General features: G+C 30.8%; 1 protein-coding gene and 1 long non-coding RNA gene across 2 annotated transcripts; both read left to right on the top strand.

The window, feature by feature from the left end:
- Positions 1 to 1,673: 1,673 nt before the first annotated feature.
- LOC143196387 (uncharacterized) lies at positions 1,674 to 4,096 on the top strand. Its single transcript, XM_076404050.1, has one exon. It carries the CDS (start codon positions 2,491 to 2,493, stop codon positions 3,733 to 3,735), a length of 1,245 nt encoding a protein of 414 aa, XP_076260165.1. The 5' UTR covers positions 1,674 to 2,490; the 3' UTR covers positions 3,736 to 4,096.
- A 7,934-nt stretch (positions 4,097 to 12,030) lies between these two features.
- On the top strand, positions 12,031 to 13,368 carry LOC143194994 (uncharacterized). Its single transcript, XR_013005435.1, has 2 exons — positions 12,031 to 12,769; positions 12,880 to 13,368. It is a non-coding gene; the product is annotated as an uncharacterized LOC143194994 (long non-coding RNA).
- Positions 13,369 to 18,907: the final 5,539 nt, after the last annotated feature.

Here is an 18,907-nt window from a genome sequence, read left to right as displayed (position 1 = left end):
ATATTGAAGTAAAGATGTGTGGAAGTCTTTTTCTTCCCTTTTGAAGATTTCCATTTACTTTTAAGTGAGCTGTCTGAAAGTTCTGAACGTTTGAACTGATTTTCGGTCGTATAGGTCTTACAGTTCATTATCTTGGATGTTTGTTAGTCCTCCAGGCTATATATTTGACGTTAATGTCAAAATCCATCCGTCCATGTATTATATCATCATGAGTTTATATGCAACTGTGTCAATAAAATTAATGAATACCTAAAATGCATTTTTAAGTGTTTCATAATTAACAACAGTAAATAGTGAATAATTCAATAATACTAAAAGAAAAACCGTTATTTTATATAGAGAAATGTCAAAACCATCCAGTTTAACAATTAGGATAGATTATTTAATACAATTTTATAAAATACATGTAAGGCCAAATATAATTGAGTTAAAACAATTATTTGTTTATTTAATTATTACTAAAATTCATATATTGTTATTTAGTAACTGATAACAGTGTGCAAATGGTTTAACAATATATTTGACTCAACAATTAAATTACAAAATGGAAACAAAAGAAGTATAAACTGATATTAAAATATAACGATAAATATAGATAAAATCTAAAAGCTATATAAATGTAAACAATTAATTATATAGAGCTATATACAATATAAAATATTAAAGTTATAAAAACATATAAAATATGAAATTCTACATAATGTAAAATATAACAAATATATAACAAAAATCTAAAGTTTAAATAAATTAAACTAACAAATACAATAAATGGGATGCATTGTTTGGATAAAACAATTTCGTATCCTATGCCCCACATTCGGCTTAATATCCAGAGTACTGGGTCTTAAATAGCAGATATCAGGAGGGATTATATTAGATAAGATTGAGACAAATTTGGTAATAGGCACTCCAGGTCAATAAATAATCTCAAAAGTGTCAAAATGTATGGAAATAAATAAAGAGGTTTCTATAATCATATCAAAAGTCAAACTCTAGTTGGAATTAATTGCGGTTAGGTGAGGACTCTTGGGGATGGCATACAGATGTTGACAATGTGAATAAAATAATTAAAACAATTAAAATAGTATATCTATACTTTTTTCTATTACGTAAATATTTTTTTGTCTTTCAAAAGAAGATTATATTGTATTATGCTAGAAAAACCTTGCACTCAAATTAAATTTCGACACTCTTAATATATTTTTAAGAATCTTACTATTGATTCCATTCAATATCATAATCACCCGTAAGGTGAGGTTGGTTTTGTCCATTTTTTCTAATCTTCACTGTTACTTCACTGTTAACGAAGGGAATACATTAATAGAACATACTAGTAATAACAATTATAAGTGATAAAACTGTCACACCCACACCGAGTGTGCTATTTACTTAGTAATATTAAAAGTTTATCAAACATTCATCTAACATAGCTTCGACTAATATAGCGACAAGGAAAATGATCCCAGTCACGCCAGTAACCAGGCTGCGTAAGACCGGATGTCTTCTGGAATGATTTCTAAAGTTGGTCACTCGCCAGTCGGTAGGCTTAATGCTAAAGACCGTGGTTAGGAGCCCACGTTAAACTGTAGGTACAGTCCAGACGGTACAGTCCAGACAAACTCATAGTTGGCAAAAAAGACTTCAAGATTTTTAAAAAATCAAATTAAAATAATAGAATACACATCATTTATTGTTTATTTAATACTAGATATAATCATATTTATAGAGTATACTCTAAAACAAAATTAAGAAGACATTTATATTGTATTCTGTCAGAAACATCTTATAATTTAAGGGATTTTTGGTATACTTTTGAGTATGTTACCATTGACCCTAACCTCTCTCATAACCCCATTTAGGGCATAAGTTGTCACACTTTTTTCCTAATTAGGTACTGTCACTTAACACAGGGAAAATATAGTAATAACAATTATAATTAAATACACTAATGTTCATTAAAAATTATATTTAATCAAATATTTCGGTGTCACAACCATAACCAGCCTACTATGATAACGTATTTAATAAGAGTATATTAAGCATTTATCGATATAAGTACAACTAAATAATATTTATTTGTGGCATCTATTATAAATATTTCGATATAATCTTTTCGAAATTTTTGCTTGAAACCAAAATAATAGAATATATATTATTTAATTGTCTATGTAATACTAAATATAATAATACTCATTGAATAAATTATGGATAGAAACAACATATAATTAACGCAAATATATAAAATTAGATTTGTCCGTCTCTTATTCGGTAACAACAACGATTTGTGACCAGTTATACAGCTGCACATTACTGGAGGCATTAAATATGCGTACTGTCAATTACCGAGCTTATTAGATAATAGGTTATCACTTAAAACTACACAGCGAACGTCTCCAAGCTGCCCCACTCAAATTCAAAACCGAAAAATCGACCCGATTGTTTTCAGTTTTTGTTCGACGCGCGCTCTACTCTCCAGTCGTTGCCTGCGCCATGGCTAAGACGAAAGTGTCAGATTTGGAAGGTTTGCTGCGTCAATCCATAGCCGAGGATGTCCAAGTGGTCGACGAGAAGACCACGCTGCTGACGGCACCCGGCGAACACTACGGCAGCGTGATGCTGGCGCTCCAGGTTAAAATTAAACGCGGCAACGGAGAATTGCAGGAATTACCACTCGTTGCCAAACTCATACCCGCCAATGAGATGCTGAGAAAAGCCTTCGATATACCGGTCACGTTCAAAAAAGAGGTGTTCGCGTACACGGAGTCGATTCCCGCGCTGGTGGAACTGCAGCGAGAGTACAACGTCCCGGACGAAGACCTGCAAAGCAATTTGTTCCCAAAATGTTACGGAGGCCGTTTGAGTCTGGACGAGAACAAGAACGCGACGGTGGACGAAGACGCGGTTTTGATATTCGAGAATCTGAAAGTGCAAGGTTACATCACGGAGGACCGTCTCAAGGGTTTCGATCTGAGTGCGGCCCGTGTCATTCTGAAGGACCTGGCGAGATTCCACGCCACCCCGATAGCCCTGCGTCTTCTTAAACCTGAAGTGTTCAAAGAAAAAGTACTACCCTCTGGTGTATACAATAAAGGTTTAGAGCAACTTCCTGAGGAAATCGGCCAGGCTTTTCACAATGCTATCCTGGATGGTGCTAGGGAAATTCCAGAACTCGAACCTTATAGAGAACGCGTTGAAAAACTTGCAGCTGATGGCATAAAGAATCCGTGGGTTTTCCGTGAAAATCCCAGCGAAACATGGGGTACCATCTGCCACGCAGACTTTTGGGTCAGTAATACTATGGTCCTTAAAAATGAAAAGGGTGAAACTATAAGTAACAAAATTGTCGACCTTCAACTGAACCGATTCTGGTCCTGCTGTTGTGACGTCGTCTTCTTCCTGTACACCAGCATCATAAACTCAGTTTTAGAAGAACATTTTGACGAGCTACTGAAATTGTATCATCACCATCTAATACGGAACCTCTCCTACTATCCCATCGATTTAGAACCCTTTTCGTGGGAGAATTTCCTGAAGGAATTAAATGAAATCGCTCCCAGTGAATTATATCACGTTCTAGTGATGTTAAAACCAATCTGTACTGAACGAGGAAAAGTAACAAACACGTTAGAAGAATTTCAAGACACCGATTGGAGCAGAAAGGATTTACTCGGTCCAAATCACAGGAGGAAGTTAAAAGATACAGTTTTGTCGTTGATTGAACGCGAATGGATGTAATTACGAATTTTAGTATTGTTTTAGTTTTGATTTGATTAATAGAATTGTAAGTACAAATAAAATTTGATTATTCAACGGGGAAAAATATTATAGTTTGATATAATCGCAATATAATGTGAGATTTTTAATGTAAATAATGAGTTAGTTATATGGACCAGTATAAAGTGGTAAAATAACTGTTAGATCGATTATAAGTATCGTCTCGCTACTTTAAGATTACCGAAAACGCTACTGTAATTTTGCTGCTTTTTAAAATATGTCTGACCATGTTCTTATTGTTTCACTGTAAATATGGTTTTGATAAAATTAAAAAGATAAAAAATTGTAGATACGTATATTAAAATAAATGTTTTGTAAATAATCAAGATTCTATTTATTAGGAACCTTTAAAACTTCTACTGCAGCCTCTAAAACTGTCCTCAAACAAGTCCTGTATAATTTATTTAGATTTCAAAATGCAATTAGCAACCTATAATACAAAAAAATATATTAAAGTCTCCTTTTACTAACTATGGGTTTATCTGGACTGGATCTACAGTTTAGCGTGGCTCCGAGCCACGGTCATCAGCATTAAGCCTACCGACTGGCGAGTGACCAACTTTAGAAATCATCCGAGAAGACTTCCGGTCTTACCCAGCCTGGTTACTGGCGTGACTGGGATCGTTTTCCTTGTCGGATTTTACACTCTTGCCTAGGACATAAATGCTCCAGTAGGATTTTAACCTGCGGTTATCGCAACAGTAGGAGGACCATACTATCGCCTTTACCTTTACTACCAAGCCAGCAGCATTATAGTTCGATAGAATCGTAATGAAATATTAGATTTTCAATATAAATAATTGAATGGACTGGCGTAAATTAATAAAATTATAGTTTTCGTCACCAGATACCATATGCCATAAAAAGAAACCTTTTTTAACTTGTCAAGTAATGAAATCGTTATTAGTAACGGTTAGAAAGTACATTTTCATCCCATTCAAATCTGAATCAGCGATAAGTTTTTTGAAAGTTTTTTGAGATATTGAGTTGGGTATTCATTATAGATATTTATTAGAGATATAGCGGGGTCTAAATATATTTTGATAGACTTTGGCGACAGATTTTTCATTCCAAATAACAAGAACAATTAATATCGAAAATGCAACTTTGAGCGGTCTTTGATTAGCCTTTATAAACACTGAATAACTCAATCATACTAAAAAGGAAACTGTTATTTTATAAAGAGAAGACAAAAGCATTGAAATTAACAGTTGAATTGTTTAATAATTGTTGAACATTAATATTTCTCAGTGTCACTAATGTATATCGTTAAATAAAATATATGCATGCACGCAATAGTATTAAATTAATTGATTTAAATAAAACGCACAGTAAATATCAAGAATATATGTTATATTTATATTAGTAATAATCTTACATTACAGCGTGAGAACTTCAATGTTTATTTTATAAGAAAAAAAATGTCTATCATGAACCGAACTCAAAGTGCTTCTTGATAAATTTGTTGCAAATTGTTGTGTCATTACTCGCATAATTATTGTGCCGTACATATCTCGTATTTTGTCAAGCAGCTTAGAGAAAAAATTATACAAAACAAACGAATTACACTTTATCAGGACTACTTGACATCAATATTTTTATCCAATCAGAACAGAATGAATATTTGTATATAGACAGGGTCGTTGTTATCTACGTTATAAACAAGAAATATATGGTTTGTGGTTGAATAACACTTTAAAGTAAACTACAACTACGATAGTTGACCTTAATATATTATTGATAGATTGTTTCTTTTAAATTTGTACGGCACCTATACATTAGATACGACATTTAATTTTAATACATTTATTATCCATGAAAAACTGTTATTACAATTAATATGAGTTACTATTATTTCTCAATGATGACCCTCGGAAGCAATCTAACATTCAATCAAAGACTACTATTAACTGAAATAAGTGAAATTTTCTAGAAACAGTATATATCGTAAACTAAACATATTGTGGTTAACTGCAAAATATTTATTCATTATAGAACGTACACACGTGTTATTTTATTGAAAATAATCAATTATTTCCATACTGTAAATTATTATAAATAAATATCTGTCAAATATTATAGCCTGCTTTATGTCAAAATATTAAATAATATAATAATTAATATATTATAATAATAAATCTTTTTTTTAATATATGTTAATGTCTTCTTTTACCCAGTTTGGGTTTATCTGGAATGGACCTAAAGTTTAACGTGGGCTCCGAACCACGGTCCATTAAGCCTACCGACTGGCGAGTGACCAATTTTAAAGATCATCCCAGAAGACATCCAGTCTTACCCAGCCTAATTACTGGCGTGACTGGGATCACAATCACAAATTTTAAACAATCACAAACATAAATTTACGACCATGCCCCAACAGGATTCGAACCCGCGGCTATGACAACAGTAGGAGGATCGTCCTATCGAATAATAAATCTTAAATATTATTAAATACATTCTAGCTTCATATACGATTTAGACAAATAAACTAAACAGTGCCAATTTTTGGTATATTATAGCAAGGTCATTCATTTTCAATACTTACATGTCCCATTCTTTCTGTAGAGTAGCATGGGGTAAAACCAAATGTTGTCCTGGTGGCATTATGAAGGGGATATCAGAATGCATTTTAAATATTATATGCTCTGCAGCGTAATTCTTCCTTAAATCTAACGTTTTGTAGTGATGATAATGCTAATAATTTTGTTAAAAATTTTTATATAATTAAATTCCACGTTGAAAAAACAAGGGTGGAATATATTTAAATATTTTCATACTGAAACTTGATTTCATAAGTGTTTCAATCGATGGGATTTGGTCGCAACATGTTTCCAACACTTCACAACTTTCAACAAAATTTTTCTTAGAACTGAACAATTGAAATGAGATAAGTCAAACTTCCTGTAAATTTATTGTGCAAATATACCAGTGCTATATTTTTGACTGGTAATTTCAGGTTTTTGGAAATGAAATAAACCTTTACAATCTAGTAAATTGATAAATAATAAAAAGTAAAGCCTAGCCTTGTAAAGACTGTTTTAATATCAATATGTAATAAACTATTAGACAAATCTGCATATATACCGTTTATATTATGATCATTTATTGCCTTAAAACGACATTTATTGAGGAAAATTGGTACAATATATATTAAACAAAATAATTGATAACAATTTATAGTGTCGAAAAAACGATGTCGGCTCTCAATAGCAAGAGTTTTAACAGTTTGTAATTCAGTGCAATAATAGCAATACAATATTTTATAGTCATGAATATTCTGCTTCGGTGTTGATGTGAATGGCTCTTTACTGATAAAAAATGATGGCACCATTTTCAATTAACTGGCGTAGTAACCATGAAAATTATCGATTCATTAACTGCCAAGCTGTCTAAAAATTATTTGAGAACCGTAGCTGGATCTTCGTCCAATAATTATTGTATTTCATTGTGTTCTGGTCTTCTTAATAACCCACAAGTTTAAGCCTTAAGTGTTGATAGTCTTCGGCAGCAGCATTTTCCAAATAATACTTAATGGAAAACCGCTATATTATGTAAATAAATGTTAAACACATCCACATGTCTTAATTAACATATTGTAAATCGCAAATTATTACTCTGTAACATATTAATATAATATATAATAACAATATCTAACAAATAGTTAATAACAATTATGATTACTCCATTAAAATGTTCTTAATATTAAGAAACTGGATTAATAGTATTAAAATACCTGAACTTTTTGAATTTGAAACAATATATTTGTCTTCGTAGCAATTACACTAATAGCGGCAAAACTATTAATACCGGACGTTTTGATTAAGCTTAGTTCTACTTCAGTTTGAATGTCCGCTGATTATAGAAAATGAAAGGAAATAAATGTTTGAAAAAATGCTCATTCATTGCATTTAAGGCGATATTAATTCGTATATCTATGAGCTCGACATGACTGTGTTGTGTTAAAACAAGTTAATAAGAACAAGCCTTATTAGATTTTGATCAAAAGGATGAAATAAATTGTATGTGAAAATGGCTATTAATAAAAAAATATGTAATAAAATTTCTGTATTATTGCTTTTTTATCATTCCTTTTCGTAATAACATTTTCTAAATCATGTAATTTTATTAAATGTATTATATTTCATTTTTGTTATATTTCTCCTTACGACTCTCGTTGACTAACTAGAGTTTATTGGGAATGGACCTACTGCTTAACTGCCGACTGGTAAATAGCCAACTTTGAGATCATACCAGAAGACATCCGGTCTTACCCAGCCTGGTTACTTGCGTGACTGTGGTAATTTTCCTTGTCGGATTTTAAATTCTTGCCTCTGAGATAATCACAACATAAATTTACAACCACACCACTACAGAATAATATTAGTTTGAAAAATATAAATCAACGACAAAAAGAAATACTTTTGAAGATAACAAATAATTGTATTGAGTATTCCAAATAATATACTTTGTAAATACATTTATTTGATAAATCACAACGTAATATGGATAAAAATAAAAATGCAAGTAATCACTTTTAATATAGAGGATTTAAACAAGATAGATTAATTAAAGTCACTTTGAAGGAAGTTTTGTTATCGCGCTTCTACATTATGTGATTTGAAATATATCAATGGTTAAAATCCCAAATTTTGTAAAAGGCACTACATTATTATATAAAATGTATAAAAATGTAAATGTAAATTGAGATCCAATAGAAATGCGTAAATATCAAATTAAAAGTAGGGCACAATTAAAACAGTAATCCAAGTTTAAATAAAATAAAATCGAGCGAAGACAGAAAAAAAGTAAAAATATATTAAAATATAATAAATTAAAAATATATTATATGTATATATTATTATATATATATATATATATATATATATATATATATATATATATATATATATATATATATATTGAAGGTGTTATACTACTGCATACGTATTGGAGAAAAAATATATGTTTTAGTTCATGTGGGCTTAGACGAAAAAAATACTAATTGAAAGGACAACGAATAGTCTTTGAATGCTTCAAACAAGTGCATCACATGGTTTCACTGGCATTGAACAATGGATAAGACAAACAGTCTAGCTTCCATATCAGGTTCGACATGAGTTTTCCAAATGAATACGGCAGCTGTCAATATTTTTTTTGGTAGGGCTATATTTTTCAATTGATTCAATTGCATTTTCCATCTATTAGTTAAAATTGAAGCTTTACAGTGGTCGGAATAGATTTCTTTTTTTAGGAATATTTTCAGACAGTTTTGGGAATTTTTCAACAACTCATAACATATCACACCATCTAGCTTTGTCGTAATTCCAGATATGTCCTAAATTTAAAAAACACTTCAAGAATAGATGTTGAGTTCATTGAGAAGCGAGAAGACTATTAAAATTTTTATTTATTTGTTATTTTTCATTAACAACCATTTTGAAGAGTGGACAAATTGTACTTAAAACTCACTATTGCTTATTCTGTCAATTTCTGAGAAGTAATTGTAACATACAGTAATTTAATATTGTATAAATTAAATAATAGAAATACTTGATGATATATTAAAATACCTAAAAAATAACATTTATGAATCTGATATAAAATTTTATTATTTCTTATCGACGGATTGTTATCAATAAGCGTGTTATTTAATAAACAATATAGAAAATGTAGAACACCTTTAAATATTAGAGATATTTGGCGATAAGTGTTTTTATCAGTAAATATAAATATATTTTATCTAACTTGTATGCGACATATAGATTGATATTAATTTCCTTCTGAACCATATCAGATTAATTTAAAATATTTTTATGTCTATATTATTTTTGTCGTTCTGACAACCGCAAATCATTATATAAAATAGAAAAATGAACATACACTGATCGAAAAAATTGTGTTAGTTATTATTAATAAAGAATATCAGAAAAATATATTGAACACCAAACAACATACGAGGTACAGCAACCGTCCATAATAAGGATGTATTTCAGTGTACCAATTTTTATGATACTTTAATGTATTTTCCTACAAACCTCATTTCTCTTGCCGTTAATGGTAGAACGACTATTTTCTACAACACGAGATTGATGCTTACGACAAAAATCCAATAATCTGAACGTTGCATCTGATTGTAATGATAATTTTTATTGCATAAAGTTACTGAAATAATATATATATTAAGTTTATTCATTTATTTCCGCGAATGGGTTGCATATACACTTTCAGAAACGAAATTGAAAAACAGATTTTCAGTATATTTCAATTGGCCCGACCCATACATGGCGCTACTAGAATTAAATCCATCATTTTTAGTTAGCCCTAGCCCTCAAAATGTGCGTGTAGAAATTTGACAGCTGTCGGATCATTAGTTTATGAATTATAGCATTTTGAGTAAAGTAAATTTTGTTATTGTGAAAAAAATGGATAAAAAAAATTTCGCGTGTTGATAAAATATTGATTTTTGAAGGGAAAAAATACAGTTGAAGCAAAAATTTGGCTTGATGCCGAGTTTCCGGACACTGCCCCAGGAAAATCAACCATCAAGGATTGGTATGCTAAATTTAGATGTGGTGAAATGAGCACCGAAAACGGTGAACGCAATGGACGCTCAAAGAAGATTGTTACCGATGAAAATATATTTAAAAAGTCCACAAAATGAATTTGAATGACCGTAAATTGAAACGGAATGAAATAGCAGACGCTTTAAAGATACCAACTGAAAGTGTATATCATATTATTCACGAATATTTAAATATGATAAAGCTCTGTGCAAAGTGGGTGCCGCGCGACCTCACTTTTGGCTAAAAACAACGACGAGTTGATGATTCCGAGCAGTGTTTGAAGAGTATCAAGCGTAATAAACCCGAGCTTTTGCATCGATATGTGAAAATGGATGAAACATGGTTCCATCATTTCATTCCGAAGTCCAATCGACAGTTATCCGAGTGGATTGCACACGATGAACTCGCTCCAAAGCGTGGAAAAACGCAACAATCGACTGGCAAGGTTATGGCGCCTGTAATTTGGGATGCGCATGGAATACTTTTCATTGACTACCTTGAAAAAAGGAAGTACCATCAACAGCGACTATTATATAGCGTTATTGGACCAATTGAAGGACAAAATCGCCGAAAAACAGCCGCATTTGAAGAAAAATAAAATGCTGCTTCACCAACACAATACACCGTGTCGCAAGTCAGTAAAAAAGATGGCAAAAATCCATGAATTGGCTTTCGAATTACTTCCTCATCCACCGTATTTTCCAGATCTGACCCCCAGCGACTATTTCCTGTTCTCAGATCTCAAAAGAATGCTCGCTGTGAAGAAATTTTCGTCAAATGAAGAGGTGATCACCGAAACTGAGGCCTATTTTGAAGCAAAGGAAAAATCGTAGTACGAAAATGGTATCGAAAATTTGGAGGGTGCTATCAGTGTATCACCTTGAAAATAAATAATTTTTCCAAAAAAATTTGTTTTAATATGGTAGACCGGGGACTTTTCAATTGACCTGTTACCAAAATGATATCTAAAATTTGGAGGGTAGCTATAATCAGTGTTGAAAGGAATTATGTTGAATAAAAAATATAATTTTGCCAAAAAAAAATGTTTTATTATGGTAGGCCGGGGATTTTTCAATTAACTTGTTACTTCTGAGCACTGAAAACATCTTTGCATATGGTTGGAATATAACTTTGACGATATATTTTTATAGTTCCCTTTCAATGCCGTCTGTTGTTTCTTGAAGAAATTCGATCTTGTCTAACATTAATTATTATTAACTACTTGGTTAATCTTTTTATTTGTATCCTTCTAGCTGTATCCATTTTGACGAAGGACACGTGATCTGTCTCTACGGTTTACCTGTATTTGTAGTGCACCATCATACCTGATCTTCAGAACAAACCAAACTATTTAAATTAGTGGAACCAAAACACAATATAATTTAAATTAAGTAAGAATATAATACTGAGTATAAAAAAAATTAACAAGATTATTGGACTACTAGGTTTAATTAATAATTAGAAGCAATAAGGCTATACTCATAAAATGCGTGTTTTTGAACTCTGTAAACAAATTAACTTTGCAATTATCTATGATAGCTGTATTTAAACTACCTTCTACTATTTGTGATGATTATATGTCAAATAACATCTGAATAACAATTTGAATTATCTTAAAAATATCTTTGGAAATATAAATATTCCGATAGTTACAATACTTGGACATATAATATTTGAAGGAAAGGATATATTTTAGCTAATCAACTTGTTTGTGCGGATTGATATTAGAAATCGATTTATTTGCTTAAAACGTGTACAGTCTGATAAACATATTTTAATCTCACTCAAGTCACTAATTACATCAGATATTTTTGGGTTAGTAAGTAATTCGGTCGACATTTTCCACAAATTTGGAACAGGAATCAGAAATCAGGTGGCAGTCAATAATCAGTAAGTCAAATAAGCAAAGAACGCTAGAAGTTCACTTGATTAAAATCAGTAAACAATACCCAACAAGTAATCAATAATATTACTAATATAGTGATGTAATTACAACAATGTCGAAGAAAATATTTTATTACAAGTAAACACGCTTTATCTAATCGACAGACAAAATATGTTAAATTAAACCGAAATTAGGTTAATCTGCTTTATGGCTATTATCTAAAGTTTTATAATTAAGTATATTTGAGCATAGGCTGGATATAATTAAATCTAATTATTCCCTTGTCTAAAATGAACTGAGCTGCAGACTAGAAATGTTAGGCTTACGGTGAACAGTATGCAATATTGTCATTATATTATTAGAAAAAAATATGGCTGTGCTGTATTTTTAGATGATACATTTTAGTATTTACAGTATTGGTATTTAGAACATGTTCCTGAATTATCATCATTGTGTATATACAAGGTGCATTAGCAGTATTTTTAAAAATTGCGCGACAGATATTTATGGCTGTCTCAGCTGAAAGCCTTTGCCGAGTTTTTGCTTTGTAAGTAACTAGGTTTTTTCTTTGATAAAATGATTAGCATTGAACAAGGAGCTAATGTTATATTCTGCCATACCCGGCGAGTCACCGCCGTCTAATTACCTTTTATTCAGATTGTAGAAACATGACTTGGCTGTATATATCTTTAAACACCGAGAAGTGCTTAAATGTATCTATGGATCGCTGCCATCCAATATCCTTGCAATCCCCATCCCAATATGGAAAATAATGGAAACGGTTTTGATTATTATATATTGTACCAATGTTCTTAATAATTAATTTTTTAATGTGTGTGCGTTAAAAATGGTCAGAATACAGGCTCCTAATTTAATATTAAGTAAAAGTATTCTCGTAAGTAAAATTATGTAACGAAGTGAAATAGATTACCCGGCATATCGACACACATTTTTCGTTTAGTTATTAATTATTGCGTTCCTAACCTCAATTTAACTATATTCAATTGTTTCTATTTATAATATGGTTATCAATATTAATTATTTTAAGAAAAATGTAGGTACAAATTTAGTTATGCTAATACTACCTTTAAAAAAATATAATAAAAATACTTTGTTTTATATAAATAAATAATTATATATGTTTTATTAACGTATATTATTAGTAAATACCTGAATTGTCTTTGAAAAAGAACATTCAACTATTTTTACCACTATTACTAAAATGTTGTTACAATATATTTGCTCTGAGCTACAATATGACACAATAAAGCATTATTTGGTTCAAATTTTCTCTGTTTTTTTTTTGTTATATCTTAGAGTCCCCTTTTTACCAACTACGATTTATCTGGACTGGACCTACTGCTTAATGTGGGCTCCTAACCACAATCTTCAATATTCCCTTGAAGATTACGCTAAAAGACATCCGGTCTTACCCAGCCTGGTTACTGATGTCACTGGGATAATTTTCCTTTTTGGATTTTAGTTCTGCTTTTTGGACAATCTCAATTACAAACAATCACAAACATAAATTTACGAGACCACGCCCCAGCAGTATATTAACCCGCAATTATCGCAACAGTACTGTGTGAACCAAGTGTGTGATTTTTTTTGTGTACTGTACCAATTTTTCCTGTTTTTGAAAATATCTGCAATGTGTAATTGGATACTGTTTTTTTTAAATCATTTTAGATTTTTTTAGAGAAGAAACTAAAAATAATTATCATTTTTTATAAAAATAAATTAATAGTTGTAAATGCTAATATATTATAAAAACTATATTCTAGTTCTATTATAGAATATATAAGTAAGTATATATATATATATATATATATATATATATATTCTAACTTCAAACTCATGTGCTATCATAAAGATTAGAAGTAATACGAACAATAGACAATACTTTGAAATATAATAGAATGCATTTTTCCTAATAAAGCTAACAATTTACATTCAAAATTAATACACATTCCTTTTAATATAGGGCTGCAAAAATAGCAATTTTGATCATTTTTCGCATTTTTCAACATGAATTTCACATACATTTCAAATACTAACCTCTAACCGGATGATGTATATGCGGGTATGGTTTTGGAAAAATCATTATTCTGTATCAACAGAGTTTTTCAGAGGCCTAAACAAATAGGTCAAGTTCAGGCTATGGTGAATGCATTAAAACGTCCCAACCAATAAATTTCAAATTTTCCTGTTTGCCAAAAAGCTGATATAGTATTATCTTGATGGAAGAACTTTGTGGGCATCTTGCTTAGCACTAATGTGGACCGTAATCTCTCAACGCAACTTCTTCTTAGCACTAATGTGGCGACGACTTCTCCAGACTTCGAGCACGATATTTTAGTAACAAAAAAATGGTTTTGTTTAAAAAATGGCTAAACTTTGTTTCGTTTCAAAAGCCGGCTATTATTTGTTCACTATTGATTCATACAGAAGCCAAGCATCAAATTTGTCTTCAGTGTTGTTAATATGTGACGAAATAAAATCGACTTTTATTGCATATTGGCAGACTAAAAAATGATTAAAACTGTACATATAGAATGTTCTACGGATTATCAAACGCGTTATAGTATGGCTTCGTTAAATAAGTATTACTAGAGAAATGCAACTTTAAATTATGAATTAGAAAAGACATAAAAAGTCATAATGATATTCGTTAATAAAAATACACTCGAGCGCGAAATCACACAAAATTGAATATTTCGAACGAATAGTTAATTACCATTGTTGAGGGATATTTTAAAGGTTTTCCTATAAACTACCACAGTAATGGGATCCATTAGTTTGAGAGTCATAGAGATCATTAATAAGGGCACTAAAGTTGAATAAATTGCCCTCAATTTCATACTAAAATATAAACTAAATTTGACCTCTGACCTTGTTGAACGACCTAGTATTTTACAACTACAAACATGAGCACCACCAATAATTATTATGCCTTTACTATTCGGTAAGATAAATTAAGATTTTCTACCGTTAGCAAAAAAAGAACTTAACGGCCACAATAAAATGGTGACCACACAGTGTTGTAACTGATGACCGTAACACTTAATTTTTTGTTACAGGAAGAGAGCTGCAGATGGCTTATTGCTTATTGAAGAGAAAAGTTAAGGCGATTGGTTCCATGTGCGGTAACGCTTACTCTCCAAAGGAATCTAAGAGAAATTCAGCAATTACACAGTTTTTTTATATTATTATTTAACGTTGTGTTACGTATATACTGAAAATGTTTCCGCTTTCAAAGAGAAAAACATTAGAATGGTATAATATTAAAAAATTAACCTAGAATACATAATACTACAATTTTTTGTCCATTACTTGATAAGTTCTTGAGCTTAAAAAGTAGAAACAGTGTCTAGCAGTTATTATAAAACATTCTTCATAAATCCGTTAAAAATAGAAACTAATAAATATTCGTCTACATTATTTACGTAACTATCCATTATTTGAAGTAAAATCCCCACTTCATATTTTACCAAGATATCTGAAAATAAGATAACTAAAACGGTATTGATTAAACGGGCATCTACGACATTAAAACCTCAAATCTTATGATTTCTAACTCTTGATTTCCGTGGGATTCTTATATTAGAATGCAGCAGTATCGAGGCGATGAGCTATGTTTTATCCATAATTGTAAATTTAAATTTTTTTCTTCAGAACTTCTTGACAGATAAACAGACTTCTTAATTAATATTTTGATACAATTTTCATAGCCTGCCAAAATTACTCTCTTACTCCTAAGTATTTGCAAGAAATTAACTTGGGAAAATAACTACAATTGAGAAAAGACCTGGGCTTCATTTCCTTTAATTACATTAGTCACTTGCTAGTTATTGGCATATATTTTTAATCTTTGAGTTTTTGGCAAAAATACATCAGTTGAGATAATGAAAAAGTAGGGATCAATGACCCAAATCTCAAAAAATCTCCGAAAATCAATCTCCCAAAATCCACACCAAACAGTATTTGTTTGATTTTTAGGAAGTGAACCTCGAAAGGGTTGGCATCGCTACGTAATTACGGCAATTATGCATTAATTATATCATTTAGACCTCCTCTGCAGTACTTCAAATGGAAATAGTAGAAAAAAACTAAAATGATTGCAGCATCATGATTAAGTTTGTGAATGGCTTGATACTAACTCTAAAATATTATATTTATCAAACCGACTGAACAGTGTTCATTTATACTGTCACGCGAAAATGCTATGTATCATAAGAATTAATGTATCTATAAACAAAATTTTTGCAAAATTCAATTTTGTATAAGAAATAACAACATTTTAAGGTTGTTCTAAAATTTCCTAGAATTTTCTGTTTCTTTATACACAATGTTTTTGATTGTCATTTTGATCATTTGGCCTCACAAATAAACAATAAAAACCGTAATTTTATTTTATGATTCCTACTACTATTGTTAGCGCAATTAATAAATATTTAATAGCATTGGTGCTTTACAGCGAATTCATGCGAATTCATTGAAAATCACTATCGGCTTTTTTTAACGGACCATCATTCTGACACAGCAATTTTTCGATAACCGAAGACAATTGCAGTGCTGCTACTGTTGTTTCCATTGTTAACCATGAGAATTAGATTAGTATTCTACATAGTCGATCGATTCTAAGGTAATAAATTAGTGCGATAAGAAAGTAGTAAGGTTTTTAATATAAAACGAAACAAATTAAATTCGTTTTATTCAAAATAACGCCTCCTGATGACAATGCATTTATATAAAAGATTTTCGGAATCTTATCTGGATTTGAATTTTAGGCATATACTTCAAATATATACTGCAAGTTTTCGTGGACGCACTTTTAATATTCTTAATCCACTCAAAATTATGTCTATATAGCTATATGTCTATATGTCTATATAGCATCAGATAGACATAAATCAGACGAATAGGACGATTGGAGAATGAAATAAATTGATTTTTGTATAAATACGTCTCGAGGAACCAAAGCTAGATGAGAAGGCCCATCATGAGAAGATATAATGTTATAGACTCATACTTTCAAACCCATGATACTAACAGCTTCATGTCAATGACACGTAACACTTATTAATAACAACAACATTGACATTTTAGGCCAATGAACGGAATTCATAATAAACCACAGTACGATAGTCCTTGAAAACTGTCAACATCACTTATGTTTTGGATTAAGTTTGGTGTGGTTTGTTCTAGGTTTACTAACCTCTAATATTAGATAGCTATTATATGTATAAACTCATATCTTATCTGTAATAATCGATGATGATGTTTTGATAGTCAGTATTTGTAACATTTTTTGAACATAAAATATTTTATTTCTTTGACGTTATTCCCAACAGTGAATATCGGACATTCGTGGCCTCTTCCACCAGTTCTTTGCCTTCTTTAATCAACTTGTACCAATAAAAATTACTTTATATGGACAGAGAGCCATTACGAAAAGACTTTGTTTAATTTTGAACTTCTGGAAATACCTTATCGATTTAAATTTGCCACCCTATATTAAAATAACTGCACTTATAAAAGCATCTTCAATCATCTGCAATCTTATAAAATGTGTACTGAAAACCATCTTTAATAACATTACTTTTGGGTGGTTTAATTGTCATATCAATAATTATGCCAGGGTTGCTATTTATACTTATGGACTAATAATTCTGAAAAAATTGATGCACTTTTCTATGGACGTGAAGCCATTTTTGTAGCACATTTTCCATTCCAATTGAGGTAACTTTAATACAAGTGCTTCCTGTTTGTTTGTTTATATGCACAGCAATAAAAAGTCATTGGGTGTCAAATCAGGGCTGTGCTACGAATAATGGTATTGGTTATAGTATTTTGGTTCGCCAAAATCTGTAAAAAACTGTGCCTTTTTCCGAACTTTTCCACACTGGGAAACAACATTAATTATATGATTAGTTATGCCGAAGAAACAGAAAGCGTTTTCACTCCGTGGAAAATTTGACGAGTTTGGCTCATCTTGGAAAAAACATACAGCCAATTTATGTTTTTTTTTATCTTACTAATTGTAGTTCATAGACAAATATCCATAATTTACCACCTATATACATATAATATAAATGGGTTTTGATTTACCTTAATTATATATTTTTAAGTTATCTTGGCTCATGTCAAGAGCCTGTTTTGAGTAAGATTTTCTACCGTCATCATGCAATTTAATGCTTGTTTTACTAATTCCAAATACGCTTCAAATTCACGGCATATATCACATGAAGATCTTGCGTTATAGGATCATGTATAGCATCTATATTTTCTGATTCAATAACCGATTTTGAATAAGCTTCACGGCATTCGACATAGAACGAGCCCTAAGCTCAATGGAGTTAGTGGAACCAATTTTTAATAGTACCCTAGAATGGTGCCTCATTATCGTATGAAGAAATAACTTCTTCAGTATACTGTTTTCTTGTTAATCCATATGAAAGCACATGAATTTTGACTCGCTTTGTCTATCCCTGGTTAATTTTTCAAGTTACTGTAAAAACATAAATCGCATTTAAATTTCAAAATATTCTGAAGGTTATATTCAACGACGCGAAGTTTGCATTAAAAACTGCAGATACTTAAGAAATAATCAATAAGTATCAACCCTCGTATACAAAAGAATGTAAGTGGCTCATGATTATTAATAATTTTAATAGTAATATTA

Source organism: Rhynchophorus ferrugineus, unplaced genomic scaffold (genome assembly GCF_030347505.1).
Source record: "Rhynchophorus ferrugineus isolate W39M unplaced genomic scaffold, kcgeb_rfMv2 rfM4, whole genome shotgun sequence".
Classification (NCBI taxonomy): domain Eukaryota; kingdom Metazoa; phylum Arthropoda; class Insecta; order Coleoptera; family Curculionidae; genus Rhynchophorus; species Rhynchophorus ferrugineus.
This window is presented reverse-complemented; position numbering and strand designations above follow the sequence as displayed.

What these genes read in the sequence shown, in the direction of transcription:
- LOC143196387 (XM_076404050.1), top strand. Translation starts at nt 2,491, where the DNA reads ATGGCTAAGACGAAAGTGTCAGATTTGGAAGGTTTGCTGCGTCAATCC.